Source organism: Pocillopora damicornis, chromosome 4, assembly GCF_964200805.1.
Source record: "Pocillopora damicornis chromosome 4, jaPocDami1.2, whole genome shotgun sequence".
NCBI lineage: Eukaryota > Metazoa > Cnidaria > Anthozoa > Scleractinia > Pocilloporidae > Pocillopora > Pocillopora damicornis.
Window position 1 is genome coordinate 23,002,264 of NC_142673.1, and position 26,183 is coordinate 23,028,446.

A 26,183-nucleotide genomic window follows, 5' to 3' on the forward strand; every position below is an offset into this window, starting at 1 on the left:
TGCAAAATCCTTGGTCTGGAAGATACAGTTGAGACTGTCAAACATTTCTCTAACTCTGGTAAGTTGAAACAAATTTATCAATACATTGAATGCCATATTATATAGTAGAAGGTTAAAGAGGCCATTTTACAGTTGTGCGCTTAATTGCCAAGCCTTTAATATGGAGTGAGGCTGAAGATGACCTTGTTGAGATAGAGACCAGCATCTAGTTAGCAGAATACCAAAACAGTTTACATATGAAAAGCAGCAAGGTTTGTATCATAACAAGGTCACCCAAAGCCTTACTCCTGTTAAAATGCTTGGCAACCAAGCACGCGACTGTAAAATGGACTTTTACTAATCAAAGTTTGCAACAAAGCCAATCAAAAGAATCACTACAGTTTACTAGGAGCAAGTTTCAGATTGCGTTCGTTAAAGCTAATTTCTTGCCGTGATTTATAAAATAAATGATGGAACACTCTTAACCTAGATACGTTTTAATGATTATTGTATTTAAGATTTATCTTTACTTCGCATATCTAAAGTCATTTCTTGACTAGCTGACTGGCCACCTGCGCGCAAGAATGCCTCTCTCACAACCTAAGGAATAAGCGAATGTTTGCTATGCCTGGTATCAAAACCCAAAGGTCTCAAAATTCCTTCATAACGCACTATGCAGCAAAAGAGCAAATGTAAATTAAAGTATTATTATTATTATTAATATTTTTAATTGTTTATACTTAGAATTCATTATTATACGATTATACTTTTTGTGATATATGCTTTTTAAATTTTTGTAAATTATGTATATTGCACAAGTAATTCAACTACTTGCTGCTAGTTTTGACTTTAAAAACAATAATAATAATAATAATAATAATAATAATAATAAACATTGCACTCCCCTCTTGCATCCAACCAAATTATGTTATCAAAATACCACTACTTCAAGTTTTAAGTCATGATGCTACACGAAGACGCCGAATTTCCTAGTTCGTACAGTTCTGGCTGATTATACTTCGTAACCTCTTTTATCTAACAGTAATGGTGGAAGGACAGAGTGGATACAGTTCTAGTCATTGTAAAGCAAGTTCGTGCAGCGTTTGTAATCATTCCTGTCCAGGCTCTTCTCCCTACTCTGACTGCACATGCTCCAGTAATGACGGCGAAAACGACCCTGTGTCAAGACAATCCGGGAAACTGCCGTGGACCAGAAGACACTGCGCAGCATTTTTGTCAAATGAAGGACCAAAGGTAGAGAGAGTGTTCACGTGGCAACCATATTCATTCTCTGCAAAGGTGGATGAACCGATGGGATCAACTGGCATTTCGGCAAAAAGTCAACGAGTAAGTTAAAAGTATTCATTACTTATCTTTTTGAGTACAGTAGTTCGGGCACCAAGAAAAAAAGAGAGATTTTTTTCCATGTGAAACAATAAAAAAGTAAGAGCTAAAACGATTTTTAATAAAAGCGTGAAACAACTCCTTCCAAGGCGTCGAAATAATTTCGAAAATAAAATTCCAGTTTCATCGTCAATAAATGGTAATTAATGTTAAATTCGTTGGTTTTGTTTGAATTGGATGATCATTCTCTGAGCATAGAGCAACTATTGTAAAGTGTCGTGATCGTACGCGCCCTTGACTTACACAAAACTTCAATGAGTCTTCTAAACCTTAACTTAAAGAAAGCATATTTCAAGTTCTAGATATTCCAACCGCTAATATGTTTTTGTCTTTTATTTCAGACCTGGTTTCAAAATCAATCAGCTGAGAAAAGAAAGCAAGTCGAGAAAAATTCACAAGCAGTCTTCCATTCCAATCCACAAATGTCTTGTGACCGTCACTGCAGCAGAATCCATGTAGGATCATATGACCGCATTACAGCTCGAGGAATTGATGAACGTGCATACTTCACCGAGTTATTTCGGCGGCTAGAAAACCCACCTCACCTCCTACAAAAGCATTTCTCTGGGGTTTGTAACTCACCATTCCAGTCAAATCAGATGAGAAGGAGTTTGTACATTCAAAGACCTGTGCTGAACCAGGAGAGGCCCCCGAGGACAAAATATGCTGCTAAGTACGCCAGACAACCCCTTGGACGCAGTTATCGCAGACACCAGCCTTATCAGATAATGCGACCACCATCAAGATTTTAAACACTAATTTTACTATCCTAATTCCAAGTAGCAACCGAAAAATTAAAAAAAAAATCATAGTTTTCAAATTAAGCTGTAGGAAACACAAGAGATTCGATAAACACTTATTTTTTGCGCATGAGGTGATCAAATAAGTAATTGCTGGTTTTCACGTGACGTCACTAAATTTCAGACTTCAGAACTATTGATCCTCCTGAGATTTTACTTTCATGATGTATTAGAGCAGCTAAAAACTAATATTCAGACAAATTTTCACTCCAAATGGGTTCTTGGTTTAGTGATAGACTACTCTTGAATTTCTAAGCTTTTGCGTGACGTGGCCTTTACATGACGAGCGAGAGAGCTGTTATGTTGGTTTAAAAGGTGACTTATTTAGGGAAATTCAGCTATCTGAACAGTTCTTGTATTAGAATAAAGTATTATTGTTACGTTTATGAGTTCTTAGAGAGATAAATTCACGCTTTTGTAGCAAAACTCAGTGACAGATGTTTCTGCTGGTTTCCGGCCGCCATGTTGGTGCCCATCTAGGTGGGCACCAGCATGGCGGCTCCATACAAATCTCTATAAATTTGGGAAAAACGTTTCTCCTCATATCTTCCGTAAGAAAAATTGCTGTGACCTGAATCTTGGCGAGAGTCTTTACATATCTAGCTTCTTTCTATTTCCAGATTCTAGACTAAATCGATTGAACGGTTTTTATTTTTTTATTTTGATCTATTTTGAATGGCGTGACACTGAAAACCAGCAATTATCATAATGAATGAGCACATATGGTCGAAATAAAAAATATAACTGAGTTGCCTTAACATCAGTTTGGTTAATTTTCGGTGAATTTCTCTCGCGTTACCCTCTGCAGCTTTTTTGTGTTCCCTGAATTGCGATTCCTAACTGAAGATCGCTTGAATGACTCTCCCAGCTTCGTGTTACGTTGCTATCGAATTATGTGGTCTACGATTCCCATTTGTCATCGCTTCTTTCAACGTTTTTTTATTCTTACGATCGTAATCTGTCTATAGTCATATCAAACTCTTTCCCCAGTGCGACGAACATTTGTTTTTCTTTGTTCCAGTTGTACGCAACCACTAACCCCACGTAATGCGCATGCTCTCCTTTACGAATTTTCAAAATGGCGGACAGGCCAAAGAGGGAAATAGAAAAAACAAAGCGATTTTGCAATGAATACTCAACATACACCCCCGTTAGAAAGGCAAATCCACGGAAGAAAGATACAAAACTGTATGATATTGAGATCAATATGACATTAAATAGATACCGAGGGCCCGCTTCCAACTTGCTAAGAGGTGCATTTAATTGCCTTCCACCACTATTACTAGCTTTCTTGACAGCTCTTTGAAGACAGAATATTTTCATTCTGAAGACTTCTGATATGCGACTATTGATTATTGCTCCTCGTATACCTGATTGCTCAAACACTTTGTTTACGATTGTTGAAAGGACCGACTCATGGTTCTCCGTCTTCGTCTTTGCATTGCTTTGAAATAGTATAGATTAGTAAGCTGAAACGAAAAATTAATCAGAGAAGTTTACGAAAAATCCAGCAAACAAGCTTTAAAAAGGCATTTATTTAGACTTCATACTTCAACGAACTTCACAAATCTTACTTGTTTATCTTGTAAGTAAACGATGGCAGATTAATTCCCGAAGCGCTTTCTGAGTTTCCCAAACCCTCTCCTACTGCTTTCACGATTACAAAACAGGAAAAAATCAAAAGGAGGAAGATACAGCTGTTTTGAAACGCCATTTGACGAGGGTAAATCTGCTTTTTGTTCGATACTTTACATATCAAAAAAAAGGAAATTTGTTCCTCTTCTTGATTCTGGCAGTACATTTTAAATTTGCGCCTGCGTAAAAGAGATATCGCCCGAGACCCTTCGCTCGGTCGTGTTTTGATCAAAAACGCCTCGTTAATTTCACGCAACCGCTCGGAGAAAAGGTAAAAATGACGAGGGAAAAACTTTACCTTCAAGTTAGAAAATTACTGAAATAGAAAGCCACAATATTGCAGTTTAATATTTCAGAGGTACACTGAGTGCTTTTTCCGTACAGAACCCGCACGATGGTAAAACATTCGAAAATTACACTCGATTTGAGTGGGGCGTTGAAGAAGGCGTGGTCACTACATTCATGTTAAGACTATTTGTACCCCATGAGTTTGATATGCCTCGTTATTATCAATAGATTATCCCTACGATTTGGAAACGTGAAAGAAATTTCAATAATTTAGACCCTTTGATCTGGTCTTGTTCATGATAAAAAAAATGAGAAAATTGTGGAAACATTTCTTTTTCCTGTTTAGAAAAAAAAGGGTAACAGTCAATAGTTAAGTAAGATTAAAAACATGTAAAGTAGACCTTTCTACCACAATAATGACGAATTCTGCATTTACACGCGGAATAGATTATACGGAAAACGAAAACTTAATTTCAAATTCGTTCGTGTAGACAATTACTCTGTTCGATTTCGGATACTGCAGTTCACTATCGGACGATTCATCTGATTTTGGACACTCGCGTCCGTTTTGGATAGGTTCGTCTGGTTTAATTTCGAACACTTGCATATAATTTTTGACGTCTCCCTTTGTTTCCCTTTGATTAGGATCACCTGCGTCCGTTTTCAGACGGTTTTTTTAAGCAGGGGTTTTAATAACTTTTTCAATAAGCTGCAGCTGGTAGTGTAATTGGCAGTCATGTCTAGAAAAGGTCGTCGGGTAAAACCCAAACTAAATAGCCTACTCACATGCGAAACAGATGGCAGGAAAGGAGGGGTCCTATAGGCGGCGGTAAACCGACAGTAACCGGCTTTATTGAAACCTCTGTCTTTTGGCCGTTCAACAGTGAAAGAGAACAAATGAGGGAATTCAACACGGTGGCAGTTTTGGAGAAAATTGGAGGAAACCTTTCCCTTATTTAATTATTGAGTAACTTTGACTTCAAACACAGAAAGAAAATGTTCCTTAGTCTTCCTTGACTTTTAAAGCCTGTTTTCTCTCGTTTTGAATTTATTTGGGGCGTGTTATGTGAGGCGAGAGTAGTCCAGTGGTCAGTGTGCTGGACTCTGGGTCCGACGGCCTGGGTTCAAGTCCTGGCTAGGGCATGACGTTGTGTCCTTAAGCAAGACGCTTCACTCACATTGCTTCGTCTTCTCGGATAGGACGTAAAACCGTAGGCCCCGTCTCCTGCAGGGTTGGGGTAGGAGACGTTAATTTCCCACGCACGAGATTATTGTGTGGTGGATGTCCTCCCCTGGGGTGGGATGGGTAGAAGAGACACTAATTGTAAAGCGCCTTTGATCATATAAATATTAAAGGGCGCTATAGAAGTAAATAAATTAAATTAAATCGGAGGAAGATTGATGACTGGGATGCACCAATGAACAAATACTAGTGGATATGTGTGATTATCTCTGTTGGGAGATGTATATGCAACCAGCTTGCTAGGTACGAGATACGATTCAATACTGTTAAAAGTAAATTTATCAATTAGAAGATATTATGTTTGATAATGTTGAGGGTGACACGCAAGATTTTTATTATGTGGCGGTCACTGATAGATAACTAATTGTACAGTTGAAAGGAACTCACAAATGTGCAGTAAAAATTTTGGTTTTTGTCCTTGTTGTAAACGAATATTTTTACAACCATTCTGACCATTTAGCAGTTGATTTTCTCAAGAGATTTGAGTCTCTTGATTTACAATATAAGCCAAAGTTTTACAGTTCTCATTCTTATGGTAGCAACATTTCTTAATGCGCATGCGTTTCGTTGTGTTATACTTAGAAGTAGAAACTGGATGGAAAGCGAAAAAACTGTTGGGTCCTCTAAAACTCAAATAATCGACCAATTCCAGTTTTTTATTGACTGCTATCTTATTCGACTCAATTACCCGACGCCAGGAAAAGAATTTCACTCCTCATTAAATTAGCGACATACACATCAAAGACTCGGTAGATAAAAAAATATGACCCATTGCTAAGAGTTAAAAGGACAAAGTAAGAGCATTTTCTCGATAACTATGCCAGGCGCTATTTCTACATAGAGAGAGGCCAACAGCATCTGACCGTCATCTTCACAGCTTGTCTCACTTCTTTGATCTTCCAGCAGTAAATAAATGGGTCCAGCGATGAGTTAAGGAAAACCAAACATGCCGCGAGGCCTTCTACACGCACAAGAGAAAGACTGTTTCCGTGAATCAATCTGAAAACTATGACAACCATAAATGGAAGATAAAAGAATATTATTGCAAGTGAAACCCACATTGAATAAGTTACTGTTTTTTGGTACATTTGCAGACGGCCTGGATTGACATTATTCAGTTGTGCCCGTTCGTAAATCCGAGCTTGACGAAGACGCATTGTGACAACGATTTTCATGTAGCAAACTGTTAAGGGAATAATACATAAGAGTGTGTTTATTGGCAAAACAATCAAATAAATATCTACGTTCAAGTAGTATAGCAAGCCAAGTGACGTATACACCAGCCAAGAGAGAGCAATAACTCCACGAACTCGTGGAACAGTCACAACTTGTCTGTACCTCAGCCCTAGTTGCAGAGCGAGAAGTCTGTCCAAACTTATTGCGGTCAGATTGGAAAGAGATATACCGCAAAGTACCGCGCTACTGGCATGCAGGATACCTTCTGTTATCTCACAAATGCGCATACGATTTGTAATCACCGAAAATAAGAAGATTCCAAAGCAAGGTTGAGAAATAAGACCAACGCAAAGATCAGTTGATGCCAGAGAGCGAAATAACATCCTTGATGTTGGAAAAAGGTGAGAGTCCGACTGAAGAGCCACCAAGATAAGTGCATTTCCCACGATTGCCATTAAACAAATAGCAACATTGAAAGCGATAGTTAAAAAGATTATCCAGACAGATCTAAGGTTCACGAACATGTATATGTACGCAGTGCACTCAGTTACCTCATGAGACTCGAGACTTAAGCTCGTGTTTTCCATTAGGAAGTGAATTAGAACATTCAATGGTTTCGCTCTGCGGATGGTAATCGCTCGATGCGTTGCACAACTTCATACAATCTTGTCAAGTTGACAATTCGTGACACCAATACAATAGTTGTCTAGAAAACCGGATATTAAAGACCAAGATAAATATTTTTGGATGTGATAAAGACTCTTATAATGTTTAGGTATAGGAATCACATTCAGTTTTCATTTCCGTTAGGCCCCGAGGTAAAATGGAAAACTAATTCCGTCTTTTAATGATCTTGTTACACGGATAAAACTAACACTTGATATACACTTAGGATTCTTTTTCGGCCTAAAAACCGAAGTTCAAGTGGAACCACAAATATACAGTTAGGTTTTTTTACACAACAATTATCAGAAGGAGCTTGATGTACTCAAGCAAATGCAAAACCTTTTCAGAAAAATAGTATCGAGGGTAATGCGGTTGGTAATACTGTTTCTTAAGTAGAGCCTGACCAGTATTACCGATATCCTTAGGGGTTATAACCGGATGGACGCCGATAAAAGAGTTTTTGTACCCACAGCCATTAAGTGCGGCAGATTCCTCAAAGGCAAATATTCAGTTTTCAAGGAAAACATAAAATAAAGGATATTTTCCTTTAGTGAATCCAAATTGATTCTTCTTTGCGCTTCTCTCGAAACGGAAAAATCCACGCTTCGAGCTTCGTAGAACATTCCCACAATTTTGTTCTCAGTCATTGTGGTTTCTACTGCGTGAAATATGGTCTACGAGCTTTTAATTTGATTTCTTGACCGATAGAGTTTTGCACCTGTTCAGTACTGGATTACAGCTTGTATTATCGTTGTATTCTTAACATAACAATAAAACAGAAACTCACAAGAATGGCGGAACGTCTCGAGGTGATGCAGTCTTCTTTTTGATCTACACTCTACGTATTATTTGAGAAAATTAAAATGATACCTAAAATAAGAAAATGAGCGACTTACATTGTTGATTAAGTTAGAACAGACAAGCATGACAAAACTTACTTGCGACTGAAGAGCTAACATGGCTCGCATCTCCGTTGCTTTCATTTTAAGTTTATCTTTATCTTTTTATCTGTTCATGAACACTAAATATTGCTTACTTTAATTATGGTGAAAAAGTTAACAGTACACAAGTAGGAAACACAAAGGGCGCCAATCAGACAGTTATAGTAGTCTTCTAGCGATTCAGAACTCGATGTTATTCTGAGAAGAGAAAATACTGGAGATAATATTTACTAGCTTAATTTTTTTATTTACCTCATTTATCTCCAGATATTTGGTCATAGGAACTTTGATATTTTACGTAAAGGTAAAATGTTTGAGACACGAATGAAAAAAAATTAATTTCGTATCTCCTTATACCTTATGGAAATTGACAACGCATTAAACCGGGAATTCCAAGTGCACTTGAACATGTTTGCAACTTGACGGTTGTAACATCCTCATTAAAGATAGAACTACAGTCCTGACTATCATTGTACCGCACGGAAACAAAATAATTTATTATTTAATATATAAATCGAATTCGTTTCATTTCCTTTTAAAGCAAAAAAAAAAAGTACACAATTCCTGCTCTAGAAATGTTAATAATTGGTCCAATATTTTGGTTAAAACTTTTAATAGATAAGGGACATAAGTTATCTTAGAGAATATATTGATAGAGGAGCGTAAGAGCTAAGGGACAACCTCCCATTGTACTAAGGGAGGGGATTTTAGTGACGATTCAATATTTGAAAAACGTTGACGAAGACGAAATCGGCTTTTTTTTACCAGCATAGAGTTAGAAGCATAAAATTTCACTTAAACTAAAAGTGAGACACTTTTAGCAAACAGCTTTAAAACACAAATATTGTGATAATTGACCTCTCACATCAGTTGGAAAGATCCAGCAGTAGCCATTAAATTGCATTAACGATGTATGTAGCTGGCTTCTTTCGATTTATTTCCAAATGTTTTCGACATTCTTCAAGAGACTGAGTTCTAGCAAGAGATTTAGCAAGAGTTCTATTACACTAAAATCTTCGATCTTTTAAGAAGGCTGTGATTACAAGTACAGATGAATTAATCTCAATAAAACTTGGCCAGTCAAGTTTTTGTAATCGCGAAAAAAGTCGTCCTGGGTCACTGACATCAAAGCAAGTATGCATTTCCTAACCCTAGCCTTAACCCCTTCCCTTATTGCTAGAGGCAAGATAAAAAACGATTACGCAGCGTTAAAACTACAGCTCTTCTTATTTCCCTGATCTTCCAGATATAAACAAAAGGGTTCAGGGAGGATTTGAGGAAAACCACCGTTGACAGGAGTACGAATAATATTGCATTAGTTGCCTCGGCTCCGATTATGAGTCTTACGGTTATAAAGGTTGCAAGCGGTAGATAAAACAGTGCTATTATGAGGGAAATCCACAGCAGTTTGTAGACTGTCTTTTTGTACTTGAGTATGTGTCCTGTTTGTTTTCCAGTTTCAGCAATCTGCCGCGCTCGTCGACAGCGCATAGTGACAAAAATCGTTGAGTAGCAGAAAGATGTCGTCACAAGACATGGCACCACAACAACTGTCATAGCGCCCAAGAAGACATCAAAGTTCCAAAATTGCAGTAAAGCGCTGAAAATAACCAGTAACCAGGACAAAACAAGGATTCTACGAACTCGGATCACTGTTACAAAGAGTTTGTATCTCATTCCCAACTGCAAAGCGAGAAGTCTGTCTACACTTATTCCGGTCAATGTGCAAAGCGAAATAACTGCAAACACAGCGCCGAAGACGTTGGTTACACCTTCAATTATTTCACAAAAGATCAATTTGTTTTTAAGGATAAAAATAAGATAAATTACAAAACTTGGCTGCGCAATAAGGCCAACACAGAGATCCGTCGACACCAAGGAACGAAACAAAAGCTTAGATGGAGGATGAAGGCGAGAATCCTTTTTAAGGGCAACCAAGATCAGAAGATTTCCTAAGATTGCACTTCCACTGAAAACTGCATTCAAAACAGTGAAAACATAGCCAACCCAAGCAGGTTCTAGGTCTCCATGGATATCGATAAACTGAGAACACCTAAGGTCCATTTGATTAACCAAGATATTATGGTGCAACATAAAATATTTTCAGAGCCTAACAAATGTGACTTAATTGAGGAAAAAGACACGCTTAGCATGCGCACATCTGTTGCCTAAAACATTTACCAATATGAGGTTGACTATTTTAAATCATAATTTAAAACTTATTTCCCGTTACTAAATAGATTTTTAGTGTGATTAAATACTAATGACACACTGATGGGTGGCCGAAGGGAAAGGTTTTTATCTTAAGGGAAGGCGAATAGGTTATTCATCTTCTATCACTTCCATTTAAATCTGATAAAATACTACAGGACCACTAATTATCAGAGTGATGTATAAAACGAGGGACCAAAAATAATACTGCATATCAAATCTCTCGCCCAGATTTACATATTCTTATACTTCAGCCATCTCTCTTCTCCTTTCTTCCTTCCCCACTTTTTTGGACTTTACCTAGTTCATCCCTTCTATTCAGATTTGCCACCAATTTTCCCTCCACCATAAAACGGTTTCTTTGCTACTCAATAATTTGCATAATGGTTCATGTGAAAAAAGCACTAATACAGTTTTGGACCTCAAGAAAATACTTATTTACCCTTTTGATAATGACCAAGAAAATAATTTTTTACCCTTTTGATAGTGACTAAGAAAATACTTATTTACCCTTTTGATAGTGACCAGGAAAATACTTATTTACCCTTTTGATAGTGACCAGGAAAATACTTATTTACCCTTTTGATAATGACCAGGAAAATACTTATTAACCCTTTTGATAGTGACCAAGAAAATACTTATTTACCCTTTTGATAATGAACAAGAAAATACTTATTTACGCTTTTGAAAATGACCAAAAGGGCATTTCCCGTCAAATTAACAATAGCTTTTGTCGAGCAAAATGTTGATAAGATGAAAGAAAAATGTCAGGCGGAGGATAATCAGTTCGATCAGTGTGACACCAGATTCTCGGAGCTCAGATCAACTAAAAAGTAATGTATGGCAGGCAGGTAGAAAAGTTTATATATAGATCTTGGAAGCCGGAAAGGATTAATGGAGTTTCAATTAGCATTGAACCCAGCTTTACAAGGTTAAGTTGAAGATGGTGCTTTTAGAGGAAACAAAAAATACATGTTATTTGTAAAATTCAATTTCTACAGTCGACGATCCCCCAAGCAATTTGTTAAATTTTTTTCAGAGAACTTTCCATGTATAGGAAAGGAAAATCAACTTATTCTGGAAAGGGTTTGAATAACCAAGATATTATGGTGCAACATGAAATATTTTAAGAGCCTAACAAATGTGACTTAATTGAGGAAAAAGACACGCTTAGCATGCACACTTCTGTTGCCTAAAAAATTTACCGATATGAGGTTGACGATTTTAAATCATAATTTTAAAACTTATTTCCCGTAAATAAATGGATTTTTAGTGTGATTAAATACTAATGACACACTAATGTGTAGCCGGAGGGAAAGACTTTTATCTTGAGGGAAGTCGAATGGGTTATTTATCTCCCGTCACTTTCGTTTAAATCTGATAAAACACTACAGGAGCACTAATTGTCAGACTGATAAATAAAATGAGGGAGCAAAAGCCGCACTGGATACCAAATCTCTCGTCTGGACTTATATATTCCTACATTTTAGCCATCCCTCTGTCCTCTTCCTTTCTTCCCTCCCCACTTATTTCGCCTTTACCTTCTTCATCCCTTTCATTCAGCTTTTCCACCAGTTTTCCCCACTCTACGCGTACAACAGCTAAATACAATGACTTAAAAGAAAAGGGACGTGCTATGATGACAGTTAGCCCTTTATGGTTTCTGAAACTTTTGCCAGGTATTCTTGTCCTTATGTTATGAAATGCGGCAAGTGGTGGTATTTGCAAACACCTTCGCAACCTTTGTCCGCGCATGACTTATCGTTCCCATGGCCCACATCCTTTTATCCAGGTTTCTCCACGCAAGTTATGAAGTTGTTTTTTTATCTGAGGCTGGCAACTATGTTTCAGAGGTCCCGACAACTTTCAAGTAAATGAGGCCATTTCTAGCCGCTGAGAGGTTCTACTCTGAACATAGGAATCTCTTTAATCATCGGCGAGTTTTGAAAGTTTGAATGTAAATTAAAATTGCGCGCGATTTTTATACCGAATTGCGCCCAATCACAAGTGATTTTTTTTTCATCAATTCCGGGCGTGCAATTGTTTTAGCTGATATTCTTTCAAATCCTTTAAAACAACCGTTCAGCGTTTGTCGATTCGCTTTCAAGAAAATGACCGGCGAACTGTCGGGTGACCAACGATATAAAATGGAAGCTCTCTCGGATCAAAAGCAATCTGTGAGTCATTACCAAGATGAAGAGAAATCACTTAAAAATTGTCGCCGTTACACCCGTGGAATTATCCTTCTCCACCCTTTGCTTAAAAGCGTCCTGTGTCTCTCCTGATGGACCTTCCCTACCACCTACAACCAAACCACTTTCCTTTTCTATCAGCAAAATCCTTGGTCAGAAAGAGACAGTTGAGACTGTCAAACATTCACCTAACTCCGGTGAGGTGAAACAAATTTACCAATACATTAAATGCACTAAATACAGTAAAAGGTTCAATTACTACTCAAAGTTTGCAACAGAACCGATCAAAAGAATTATTACAATTTGTTTGGAACAAAGAGCAAGTTTCAGACCGCGTTCGTTAAAGTGGGTTTCTTGCCGTGATTTATAAAATAAATGATGCAACACTCTTAACTTGGTCACGTTTTAATGGTTATTGTATTCAAGATTTATCTTTATTTCGCATGTCTAAAGTCATTTCTCGCACCCAACCAAATTATGTTATCAAAATGCCACTACTTCACGTTTTTAGCCATGATGCAACACGAAGACGCCGAATTTCCTAAACCGTACAGTTCTGGCGGATTATTCATACTTCGTAACCTACTTTTATCTAACAATAACGGTAGAGGGACGGAATGGATACAGTTCTAGTCATCGTAAAGCAAGTTCGTGTAGCGTTTTTAATCATTCCTGTCCAGGCTCTCTTAACTACTCTGACTACCCATGCGCCAGTAGTGACAGCGAAAACGACCCCGCGTCAAGACATTCCATTCACATTTTCAGACAGTTTTTTTTAAACAGTGGTTTTAATAACTTTTTCAGACGGGATCTTTAAACAGGCGTTTTAATAACTTTTTCAATAAGTTGCTGCTGATGGTGTAATTGGCAGCCACGCCCAGAGAAGGTCGACGGGTGAAACCCAAACTAGAGAGCCTGCTCACATGCGAAACAGATGGCGGTAGGGGAGGGGTCCTGTAGGCGGCGGCAGACCGACATTAACCGGCTTTTAATGAAACCTCTGTCTTTTGGCCGTTCAACGGTGAAAGAGAACAAATGAGGAAATTCAACATGGAGAAAATTGGAGACGTTCCTTCGCCCTCCTTGACTTTTAAAGCTTGTGTTCTCTCGTTTTGAATTTATTTGGAGGAAGATTGGTGACTGGGATGCACCAATGAACAAAGAATGGTGGATATGTGTGATTCATATCTTAGTTGGAAAATATTCATGTGAGCAGCTTGCTAAGTACGAGATACAACAAAATTTGAGTGTGAGACCTGAAATGGCTTTGGAAAGGATCAGCGCGCTGATGTGCAGGCTTTCGGATGGCAAGAAACGCGAGAAAGGTTTAGAAATGAAATCTATTTCACGCAACTTCTACCGGAAAAGGAAAATAAGAGACTCACGTATTTTCAAGAACAATTAACCCGGATTTATTCGGATTGAATGTATTCTCTTTGGTCCAGGAGTAATACTCATTGTGATCTTGCTAATGATGACTGGGCGAGGTAAGTCCTCAAATTAAAAACCCAAATAAATATTGTTGAACATTAAATTTATCAACTGGAAAGATAATATGTTTGATATGAAGGTCGAGGGCAACAGGAAAGATTTTTACTGTGTTGCGGTCACTATAAAATAAATTAAGGTACAGTGTAAAGGAACCACTCACAGATGTGCAGTAAAATATTGTTTTTTCGTCTTATTGTAAACGAATATTTTTACAATCATCCCGACTGTATTTAGCAATTAGTTTACACAAGAGATTGTAATCTCTTGATTTACAGTGTAGGCCAAAGTTGACACTTCTCATTCTTATGGCAGCAACATTTCTTGGTGCGTATGCGATTCTTTGTGATATACTTTGAAGTAGAAACTGAATGGGACTAAAAACTGATAGGGCCTTCAAAAATCAAATAATCGACCAATTCTGGTTTTTTCATTTACAGCTATATTATTGGACTCAATTATCAGACGCCAGGAAAAAAAATTCCATCCCTCATTAACTTAGCAACGTACACATAAAAGACTCGGTTGATAAAAAAATATATGACCCATTGCTAAGAGTTAAAGACAAACTAGTAGCACTTTCTCAATAACTATGCCAGACGTTATTTCTACGTGGAGAGAGGCCAACAGCGTCTGACCGTCATCTTCACAGCTTTTCTCACTTCCTTGATCTTCCAGCAATAAATAAATGGGTCCAACGATGAGTTAAGGAAAACCAAACATGCCGCGAGGCCTTCTGCACGCACAAGAGAAAAACTATGACAACCATAAATGGAAGATAAAAGAATATGATTGCAAGTGAAACCCACATTGAATAAGTTACTGTTTTTTGGTACATTTGCAGACGGCCTGGATTGACATTATTTAGTTGTGCCCGTTCGTAAATCCGAGCTTGACGAAGACGAATAGTGACAACGATTTTCATGTAGCAAATTGTTAAGGGAATAATACATAAGAGTGTGTTTGCTTGCAAAATAATCAAGTAAATATCTACGTTCAAGTAGTATAGCAAGCCAAGTGACGTATACACCAGCCAAGAGAGAGCAATAACTCCACGAACTCGTGGAACAGTCACAACTTGTCTGTACCTCAGCCCTAGTTGCAGAGCGAGAAGTCTGTCCAAACTTATTGCGGTCAGATTGGAAAGAGATATACCGCAAAGTACCGCGTTACTGGCATGTAGGATACCTTCTGTTATCTTGCAAATACGCATACGATTTGTAATCACCAAAAAATAAGAAGATTCCAAAGCAAGGTTGAGAAATAAGACCAACGCAAAGATCAGTTGATGCCAGAGAGCGAAATAACATCCTTGATGTTGGAAAAAGGTGAGAGTCCGACTGAAGAGCCACCAAGATAAGTACGTTTCCCACGATTGCCATTAAACAAATAGCAACATTGAAAGCGATGGTAAAAAAAATTATCCCGACGGATCTGAGGTTGATGTTGAGGCCAATCCTCAACAAGAGAACAATTTTGTTTTCCTAAGTCCTATTTTTGTAATTTATACTCCCAGCATGCTTAGTGAGCGCGTCTCAGTGTCGTCGTGTAGCAAGAAAGAAACCATGTGCTTTGTAACGCGCTAGTCGCCGGGAGTTTCTCATCGTATGGTGAGTCTTAGGAGCTCGTGTATTTCCAAATCCCGTTCCAACAGTGATTAAGTGTTTGTTTTGTAGGTTTTTACTTGCGAGGTGAAGCTTGTTAGCCAAAGATGAGACTCCAATTCCGATCCTGTTGTGTTGTTAAGAAAATATGCTGAGTGTGCAACTCTCGATTATTAAACCTTGTGATCAAGAACCCTTGTGTTGTGAAGGCGCGTTCTTTGTCCCCTGCACAGTTGACGAACATGTATATATACGCAGTGCATTCGGTTACCTCATGAGACTTGAGACTTAAGCTCGTGTTTTCCATTTGAAAGTGAATTAGAACATTCAATGGTTTCACTCTGCGGACGGTAATCGCTCGATGCGTTGCACAACTTCATACAATCTTGTCAAGTTCACAGTTCGTGACATCACTACAAAAGTTTTTTTAGAAAGCCAGATATTAAAGACCAAGATAAATATTTTGGGATATGATAAAGACCCTTATAATGTCAAGTTATAGGAATCACATTCAGTTTTCATTTCCGATAGGCCCCGAGGTAAAATTGCAAATTAATCCCTTCCTCTGATGATCTTATTACACGGATAAAACTAACACTTGATGTACACTTAGGATTCTTTTTCGGCCTAAAAACCGAAGTTCAAGTGGAATCATAAATTTACAGTAAGTTTATTTTACATAACCATGATTATCAGAAGGAGCTTGATCAACTCAAGCAACTACAAAACCTTTTTCAGCAAAATTGTATTGAAGGTAATGCCTTTGATAATACTGTTTGTGAATTAGAGCCTGACCAGTATTACTGGTGTCCTTAGCATCTCCGTTGCTTTCAGTTAAAGTTTATCTTTATCTTTTTATCTGTTCATGATCACTAAACATGACCTTCTTTAATTACGATGAAAAGGTTAACACTACACAGGTAGAAAACACCTCTTGCTTTAATCAAACAGTGATAGTAGTCTTCTATCGATTCAGAACTCGATGTTATTCTGAAAAGAGAAATTATTGGAGATAATATTTACTAGCTTAATAATATACGTGGAAAAATTACTCAGTTCTGATTGGTTAAGATAAATGCAGTTTTCAGGTAATTCAGTGCAGAAGAGAGTTAATTCAGTGCAGAAGAGGGTTAATTCAGTGCAAAACAAAGAACAAATCAGATATTCTGATTGGTCAATAATCAAAGAAACTCACAGATAGCCAATCAAATGCGAGCCTTGGATGTCGCAACAAAATTTAAAAATTTGAAATTCGCGAGCGAAACAAAGGTCAGCGTTTTAAGTAGGTTTTCTTTCGCCACCGCAGCTGAAAAACAGCTTAAACAAAGAAAACACTGCAGAAAGCACTGCTTTTTGGTTGTCGGTTTTGAAAAAGTGGTGTTTAGAGAAGGGAATTGCCAAGGAAATCGAAAATTACGAGCCGACCCAGCTTAACACTTTGCTCGAGCGATCCAACGCCGAAATTAAAAAAAAATTGTTAAACCTCGGAAAAAACGATTCCATTTCATCGAAAGTGATTCGGAGACATACTGAACAATTCCTTAAACTGTTTAGCCGGACTTTGAACTTTTTTGCGCCTTCAAGATGTGAAGATATCATTGCATATTATTGTTTTGATCGTGCGCGGTTGTTTTGACCGAATGTACGATTTGAATAAATTATTTTTGCACTTGATACGCGCGCTTTGCTTATGCTTAATTATGATAAGCCATCTCGTATTTTTCCTTGTATATTATGAACACGTAATCACATGATTTTTCTCGTGCAATTTGGAAAAAACAAGCACTTGTTAGTCTTTAAAAAATTTACTCGTGCTTATTTATTACAAATTGCACTCGAAATCATGTGATTAACTATAATAATTTTTTTACTTACCTCATGTTGCTCCAGATATTTGATCATAAGAACTTTGATATTTTACGTAAAGGTAAAATGTTTAAGACACGAATAACAGTTAAAAAATTAATTTCGTACCTCCCCATACCTTAGGGAAATTTACAACGCATTAAACCGAGAATTCCAAGTGCACTCGTATTTGTTTGCAAATTGACGGTTGTAATTTCCTCATTGAAGACAGAACCGCAGTCCTGAGTATCATTGTACCGCACGGAAAGAAAATAATTCAGTATTTGAGACCTAAATTGAAATCGTTTCATTTCCTTTAAAGCAAAGAAGGTACACAATTCTCGCTCTAGAAATATAAATAATTGGTCCAACATTTTTATTAAAACCTTTTGAAGTGTAAACCACGACGTTTTCTCTTTTCGGTACTAGATTATTTTAAAGTAAGTAAAGAATTAACGGATGTTGACAAGCAACAGATCAAACATAACCTCGACGTTCTAAGCATAATTAAGGCTTATCGGTGTGGGTCCAAATCTGATGTTGTAGTAGTCGAGAGTAGTATAAATCTTATAGACTTATTAGGACATATTCGGTCCATTAACATGTTATTAGATAAGGGACATAAGTTATCTTAGAGAAAATATATTGATAGCGGAACGTAAGAGCTAAGGGACAACCTCCCATTGTACTAAGGGAGGGGATTTTAGTTACGTTTCAATATTTTGGAAAACGTTGACGAAGACGAAATCGACATTTTTTTTACCAGCATAGAGTTAGAAACATAAAATTTCACTTAAACTAAAAGTCAGATGCATTTAGCAAACAGCTGTAAAACACAAATATTGTGATAGTTGACTTCTCACATCAGTTGGAGAGATCCAGCAGTAGCCATTAAATTGCATTAACTATGTATACAGCTGGCTTCTTTCGATTTATTTCCAAATGTTTTCGACATTCTTCAAGAGACTGAGTTGTAGCAAGAGATTTAGCAAGAGTTCTATTTCACTAAAATCTTCGATATTTCAAGAAGGCTGTGATTACAAGTACAGATGAATTAATCTCAATAAAACTTGGCCAGTCAAGTTTTTGTAATCGCGAAAGAAGTCGTCCTGGGTCACTGACATCAAAGCATACAATTCAAGTATGCATTTCCTAACCCTAACCTTAACCCCTTCTCTTATCGCTAGAAGCAAGATGAAAAACAATTTCGCAACGTCAAAACTACAACTCTTCTCACTTCCCTGACCTTCCAGATATAAACAAGTGGGTTCAAAGAGGAATTGAGGAAAACCACCGTAATCAGGAGTACCATTAATATTGCATTGGTTGCCTCGGCTCCGAGCATAAGTCTTACGGTTATAAAGGTTGAAAGTGGTAGATAAAACAGTGCTATTATGAGGGAGATCCACAGCAATTTGTAGACTGTCTTTCTGTACTTGAGCATGTGTCCTGTTTGTTTTCCAGTTTCAGCTATCTGCCGCGCTCGTCGACGGCGCATGATGACAAAAATCTTCGAGTAGCAGAAAGATGTCGTCACAAGACATAGCACCACAACAACGGTCATAACGCCCATGAAGACACCAAAGTTCCAAAAGTGCAGTAAAGCGCTGAAAATAACTAGCAACCAGGACAAAACAAGGATTCTACGAACTCGGACCACTGTTACAAAGTGTTTGTATCTCATTCCCAACTGCAAAGCGAGAAGTCTGTCTACACTTATTCCGGTCAATGTGCAAAGCGAAATAACTGTAAACATAGAGCCGGAGACGTTGGTTACCCCTTCAATTATTTCACAAAAGCTCAATTTGTTTTTAAGGATAAAAATAAGATAAATTACAAAACTTGGCTGCGCAATAATTCCAACACAGAGATCCGTCGACGCCAAGGAACGAAACAAAAGCTTAGATGGAGGATGAAGACGAGAATCCTTTTTAAGGGCAACCAAGATCAGAAGATTTCCTAAGATTGCACTTCCACTAAAAACTGCATTCAAAACAGTGAAAACATAGCCAACCCAAGTAGGTTCTAGGTCTCCAAGGATATCGATAAACTGAGGACACCTAAGGTCCATTTGATTAACCAAGATATTAGTATAGTGCAACATGAAATATTTTAAGAGCCTACCAAATGTGACTTAATTGAGGAGAAAACAACGCTTAGCATGTGCACATCTGTTGCCTAAAACATTTACCAATATGAGGTTGACGATTTTAAATCATAATTTAAAACTTATTTCCCGTTACTAAAGAGATTTTTATTGTGATTAAATACTAATGACACACTAATGTGTAGCCGGAGGGAAACGTTTTTATCTTAAGGGAAGGCGAATAGGTTATTCATCTCCCATCACTTTCGTTTAAATCTGATAAAACACTACAGGACCACAAATTATCAAGGTGATGTATAAAGTGAGGGAACAAAAATTATACTGCATATCAAATCTCTCGCCCGCACTTATATATTCCTACATTTTAGCCATCCCTCTCTCCTCCTCTGGCTCTCTTCCCTTGTTCATCCTCTCTTTTCTGCTTTTCCACCAGTTTTTCCTCCACCATAAAACGGTTTCTTTGCTACTCAATAATTTGCCTAATGGAGGCATATGAAAAAAGCACTAATACAGTTTTAGACCTCAAGAAAATACTTATTTACCTTTTTGATAATGACCAAAAGGGCATTTCCCGTCACATTAACAATAACTTGTCAAGCAAATGTTGATAAGATGAAAGAAAGATGTCAGGCGGAGGTTAATCAGTTGGATCAGTGTGACACCAAATTCTCAGAGCTAAACTAACAAGTAATGTATGGCAGGCAGGTAGAAGAGTTTATGGAAAGATCTTGGAAGCCGGAAAGGGTTGTTGGAGTTTCAGTTAGCATTGAACCCAGCTTTACGAGGTTATGTTGAAGATGGTGCTTCTAGAGGAAACATGAAATACGTGTTATTTGTCGACAATCCCCTTAGGCAATTTGTTCAATTTTTTGCAGAGAACTTTCCATGTATAGGAAAGGAAATCAACCTGTTCTGGAAAGGGCGTTCATTGCACAATAAATGACTTTTAAGCTTTTATCATATTCCTGGTTTTGGATTATTTAATGACATTTTTAGTGTTTACATTTTGGAAAGGGCGTTCATTGCACAATAATTGATTTTTAAGCTTTTATCATATTCTATTTTATTTAATGACATTTTCAGTGTTTACATTTCCTTATCTATAAGCATACCTATCGACCAACGAGAACCTGCATACCATCTTAAATATTTTTTTTGGCTGATAGGTTATTTCTTGGCCTTGCATGATCTTATAAAATATTTTGTGAGGATATGTTTAAGAAAGCCGCTTACGAAAAAACCGTGGCAAAGAAACAACAGAGATACTCTCGAAAGAGCGACATGTCGAAAAATAATCAATTTTTAGTTATTTCCACTCTGTATTGGATGATTGGGTTTGTTCCTCAAAGGATACCACCTGACCGAGCGTGGATTTCGTGTTGTATAATTGACAATCTCCTCTCTTCAACATGCAGCAAAACGTTTGTTTTTCTCTGGAAAAACATTGACAGTAGCATTGGGGATTTTCTTTGATCGTGAACAAAATTGACCCTTAAGGTTAGTTTTAGAGCACTGCACCGGTATCGGATGGTTCATGGGCTCAATTCCTGAGCGAACCTAAATCTTTTGTCCAAGCTTTGTTTTCACTATTGCTCAAGCAATGTTCATTACAACGAAGATCGCTATCATCTTTATCTATAAATCCGCAATTCATATATATGATATTCATTTCTTCACAGTCGTTTATGAATCTTTTATCATTAATTACTGCTGGAAGCAGGAAGAGAAAAGATTTCGCAACGTCAAAATTACAGCTCGTCTTACTTCCCTGATCTTCCAGATATAAACAAATGGGTTCAGGGAGGAATTGAGAAAAACCACCGTAGCCATGGACACCAGCCATACTGCATTAGTGGCATTGGGTCCTTTTATAATTCTTACGGCTGTAACGTAAGAAAATGGCACATAAAACGATACCATTAAAAGCGAGATCCATAGCAACTTATAGACTGTCTTTTTATACCTTAGCATGTGTCCTGTTTGTTGTCCAATTTCAGCAATCTGCCGCGCGCGTCGACGCCGCATAGTGACGAAAATCATGGTGTAGCAGAAAATTGTTAGTATAAGACATATTATCACAATAAATGTCAGAATAACCAAGAAGAAATTATGTTTCCAAAACTGAAACGTACCAATCGCTAAAACTAGCAACCAGGAGAAAACAACAATTCTACGAACACGGGCCGCTGTAACAAAGTGTCGGTATCTCATTCCCAACTGCAAGGCGAGGAATCTGTCCACACTTATCCAAGTCAATGTGCATAGCGAAATGACAGTAAAAACAACACAAGAAAGGTTGGCCACACTTTCAGATGTTTCACAAAGGCTATATTTTTTTTTAAGAATTAAAATAAGATAAACAATGAAACTTGGCTGCGCAATAAGGCCAACGCAGAGGTCCGTCGACGCCAAGGAACGAATCAAAAGCTTAGATGGAAGATGAAGACGAGAATCCTTTTTAAGGGCTACCAAGATCAGAAGATTTCCTAAGATTGCGCTTCCACTAAAAATCACATTCACAACAATAAAAAAGTAGTCAATCCAAGTTTCCTCAAGGTCTTTAAGGATATCGATGAACAAAGAACACCTTAGGAGTATTTCACCAACTTTAGCATTCTCCATGGAGGGATTATGGTAGGAGTCTGCAAGCAACATGATGAGCAAACTTTCTGATAACTTTAAGCAATCAAGAATGACATGGCAATTTCAAAATGTTCTAAGAGCCACAAATTTAATTTGACAAAAACAGCCACGTGGGTTGCCTCTAGATTTACACTAGATAAGGAATCATATAGTGTAAAACCCATTTTCGAAAAATAATGGATTTTTCTTTTCTCAATATTGCCTTCATTAAAATCTCAAAAAATATAATAAAATAACTCTCGGAGGGAACTGCTTTGGCCCTTGCGGCCAAAAATAAGATAAAAATGGAAGGAAGGGAAAGAGTTAATCAATTTCCCATCTCGGCGAATAATTAGCGACAATTATGATTTGATGTAAAACACATTTTTATCGATGAAATTTCTGATGCCACCAAATTAATGAGGATGATTATGATTCACGAATGCATAGAATTCCGTCCTCTTACTGATAGTTTTATCAAAGTCTGATTGAATACTACAAAAGCGCCAGTTGTTTTTACTTAACCTCTCAAATATCAGGTGGGAAGATCCGGCAGTTGCCCTTATATCATATAAACTACGTAAAAGTTTGGTTCTCTTCTCTTTAATTTGGAATTGTTCCAAATCATTTAGAACACTGAGTTTTAGCAAGCACAATTGCAAAAAAAATTCTCGGAAGTTTAAAGGTGGCTGTGAATTCATGTACGGCTGATTTTCACGTTGATAAACTTTTCCGGTCGTGTTTTTATAATCACAAGGGATATCGTTCTCAAATTGCAGCCATAGAAAGCAAAAAATGGATTCTATTAGATTCAAAATGTCATAAAAATTTAAAGTTGTAAATTTTAGCGTTCCTTGGCAGGTATTACTATTCAAAATAAATCATTTTTCTGTAGAAGAAGACTGGGCCTGTATCCCAAAGTATATAATCCCAGCATACATTTCCTTATATATAACTGACACTGTCCTAACTGCCTACAAACTGCAGTAAAACGTGTGTTTTTTTAGAACGGAGAACAATTTCTATTATCGTTAGTGACTGCTAGCGGCAAAAAGGAAAGAAAGGCCCGTAATTTATCAATCACAGCTCGTCTCTCTTCCCTGTGCTCCCAAATATAGACACAAGGATTCAGGGAAAAATTGAGAAAAACCCCCGTTTTCACGGGCACCAACCTTACCGTGACTGCTTTAGTTACCTCGGGTCCGATAATAACTCTTACAGTTACAAAGGGGGAAAATGGTATTGCATCAGTGGCGCAGGGTCCTTTTATAAGTCTGACAGCTGTAACGTAAGAAAATGGCGCATAAAACGATACCATTAAAAGTGAGATCCATAGCAACTTATAGACTGTCTTTTTATACCTTAGCATGTGTCCTGTTTGTTGTCCGATTTCAGCAATCTACCTCGCTCGTCGACGACGCATAGTGACAAGAATCATTTAGTAACAGAAGGTACTCTTGAATATGTGCCAATTTCAACTTCACCTGCACCTTGAATAAAAAAAAGAAGCATCGATATATTTTTTCGTCGTTTGATAAAGTAACTAAATGCCTCTGAGATACGAAGTTTATATGATAGTTGTTTCCTGTACAACTTCTGAACTGTGTTTCAACACCGTGGCACCCTTTAGGAGACCTTTATTGACCTTAATTGAGCTTAATTGGGGTCTTCTATTGTTTCTATTGTTTCATCAGTGACATGTTTTCTTGGAAACAGTGAGTTCTGTGATGAGGTATTGTATACGTTGTCATGAAGGAATCAAACTGTGCAGGTAGTAAAAAATGATTCTTTGATCTTTCCAAACTTCAAAGCAGCGTTAGAAATATCTCGAAAATTAGGAAAGGTAATTATAGATCGAGGTCGTGATTGGCACCATTTTAATTATTTTTTTCTGTCATTTTGCGATTTGTGAATAATTAATTGACTGAGAGTAAGTTCCCATAGCAAAAAGCATATACAATACGTAACCAAATATTTCCAGCTGTCATAGCAACGATCACCATAGCAACAACACAGTCCCTTAGAGCAGTTGCGGTAGAAAGGAAACCGCTTTTTACTGATTGGTCCGTTTTCTGTCCTATGCAGTTAACGGGTTTTATTTCGTCCCTTTAATTGAAAACATCGTATTGTTTATAGCGACGGTAGGAAATCTCTTGGAGAAATAACATTAAGCTGGCCAGGAAACAAATATGATTTGTAAATACAACTATATTATAAATGAGCTTGAAGCTTTGCACCTCGGCGCACTGTGGCTATCGGTGTGGCTGTTTGTCGGTGTGGCTGTTTGTCGGTGTCTACTTCAACTGTAGAGATGACTTTATTTGTGAAATCAGAAGGAAATATGGACTGCCGTTTTTCTGGAAGCGAAAGCCCTTGTTTCAACAATGGTGGTGAGTTTTTGGTCTGTGTGGTTGCGTGCTGTCCCAATGAGGATTTCCTATGAGCAAACTTGCAATACTAAAAATCTTTTCTTTTTTATGATGATTTGACGAATGATGATTTAATAACTTTGACTCGCACAAATCAATTGAACTGTCGAGTTTCCTTTTGGCTTATGAAGTATATTTGACAGGATCTACATATGTTTACTAAAAAAATATTGAATTCAAGAGCACCCACTGATTTTAACTGAAATTACTGCTTCAATGCTTTAGACAACGTTTCACCGAAATTCACGTAAGCATAAACCGATCGAGGGAAATAATTTTACGGACTGTTTTCTTCTCCTACATAATTGGCTAGAAGAATGTATATTCATTTTTTTTTTCTGATAACCCCTTCTTTACTTTTGTTCTTGACAGTTTTACTTGATAAACTCTGGAAAACAAGCAAGCTCTTCAAGTTTCTTCTGGACCATCTCTCGCTGCAGCGGTACCAGTCGATCATTTCATGGGAAGGAGCCGATGGAGAATTCGTGATCCGTCGACCGGACCAAGTGGCTCTTTTGTGGGGAGAAAGAAATTGCAGACCAAACATGACTTATCAAAAATTCAGCCGTGCAATGCGTTATTACTACCACAAGAAAGTACTGACCAAAATTCGCGGTCGAAAGTACGCCTACAAGTTTAACTTCAAAGAGCTTGAGGTACAGTACGGTTACTACAGAAGTAAACCGTATCCTGCTTCTAAGATTCACACAGAAAGCTATGCTATTCCATCCAGTTATGACGCCTTTCACTATTCAGACTCCATTAACAATTTTCCTGCAGCAATGGGGTTCATTAGTAACAGCAGTTACGGTTATCCCGCCACAATGGAGTTCGCAAGTAATGGTAGGTACGAGATTCCTGCCAATACTCATGGTTTCCAGTTCTTTAAAAACGACGTACGTTTTCAAAATGCAGAGATGTAAGAGAATCCGAAGCTTCATCAGAAAACGTTCTCTATACTGGTAGACATTAACAGATAAAGAGAGTCTTCTTTTTACAAACTCTTCGGCAATTCATGTTGAGACTCTACCAGGAGATTATTTGTTCTTCAATGGTCATTGCTGGCTTCAACTTGGAACACAGTTGACGATTACGTTTATTAAATCATAAGAATATCATCTGATAAATTGTTAATGTAACGACATTTATTTACTCTGTCCTATTCAAATGTGGTAAAGATGTCAAGGAGGAAAAAACATGTTTAAAGAAAGAATTTGTAATTAATTTTAGATTAAACAATCGGAATGCACATAATTCTTTCAGTAGATCTTGTCACTTCTGTATATCAAGATAATTACGCTAACATTCTTTTGGTATAGGTGGGAAAAAGTTTCTTAATCACAAGGGCGAGGAGTGTATCACAATTTAAATGAATATTATTACATGAATAGATGAATACAATAAACCATATTATCATGTAACTGTGGTGTTTTACAGGATTTCCAACCCTGAGAAAAGTCGCAACTAAACGCATGTAAGATTATGTTTATTTTTTTACATGCGTTTAATATTGTCAATCAGCCACTAACACCTAACTCGCCTTTAATTTGGCA

The 26,183-nt window shown here is 37.4% G+C and overlaps 5 protein-coding genes across 7 annotated transcripts; 2 read left to right on the plus strand and 3 right to left on the minus strand.

Annotated features, from left to right (window-relative positions):
• Positions 1–917: 917 nt before the first annotated feature.
• Positions 918–2,887, plus strand: LOC149047295 (uncharacterized). Its single transcript, XM_089204563.1, has 2 exons — positions 918–1,326; positions 1,725–2,887. Exons 1-2 carry the CDS (start codon positions 1,024–1,026, stop codon positions 2,133–2,135), a joined length of 714 nt encoding a protein of 237 aa, XP_089060689.1. The 5' UTR covers positions 918–1,023; the 3' UTR covers positions 2,136–2,887.
• Positions 2,888–5,659: 2,772 nt separating this feature from the next.
• Positions 5,660–10,874, minus strand: LOC149047296 (adenosine receptor A3-like). 3 transcript variants are annotated; one of them, XR_016186055.1, is made up of 2 exons: positions 7,077–7,972; positions 5,660–6,355 (listed from the first exon to the last, which is right to left on the minus strand). XR_016186055.1 is itself a non-coding variant. In XM_089204564.1 (2 exons), the coding sequence occupies exon 1, from the start codon at positions 10,224–10,226 to the stop codon at positions 9,309–9,311; it is 918 nt and encodes a 305-aa protein (XP_089060690.1). In that variant the 5' UTR covers positions 10,227–10,874; the 3' UTR covers positions 5,660–6,355; positions 7,979–9,308. The 3 variants fall into 3 exon arrangements, 1 of the variants encoding a protein (XP_089060690.1); XR_016186054.1 differs by having other exon boundaries at positions 5,660–6,532; XM_089204564.1 differs by lacking the exon at positions 7,077–7,972 and adding an exon at positions 7,979–10,874.
• Positions 10,875–17,831: 6,957 nt separating this feature from the next.
• Positions 17,832–20,294, minus strand: LOC149047297 (adenosine receptor A3-like). The gene has a single exon (XM_089202693.1). It carries the CDS (start codon positions 19,574–19,576, stop codon positions 18,656–18,658), a length of 921 nt encoding a protein of 306 aa, XP_089058819.1. The 5' UTR covers positions 19,577–20,294; the 3' UTR covers positions 17,832–18,655.
• An 874-nt stretch (positions 20,295–21,168) lies between these two features.
• On the minus strand, positions 21,169–22,686 carry LOC149047298 (adenosine receptor A3-like). Its single transcript, XM_089202692.1, has one exon. It carries the CDS (start codon positions 22,232–22,234, stop codon positions 21,284–21,286), a length of 951 nt encoding a protein of 316 aa, XP_089058818.1. The 5' UTR covers positions 22,235–22,686; the 3' UTR covers positions 21,169–21,283.
• A 1,362-nt stretch (positions 22,687–24,048) lies between these two features.
• On the plus strand, positions 24,049–26,019 carry LOC113683569 (ETS domain-containing transcription factor ets-5). Its single transcript, XM_027200824.2, has 2 exons — positions 24,049–24,591; positions 25,003–26,019. Exons 1-2 carry the CDS (start codon positions 24,513–24,515, stop codon positions 25,551–25,553), a joined length of 630 nt encoding a protein of 209 aa, XP_027056625.2. The 5' UTR covers positions 24,049–24,512; the 3' UTR covers positions 25,554–26,019.
• Positions 26,020–26,183: the final 164 nt, after the last annotated feature.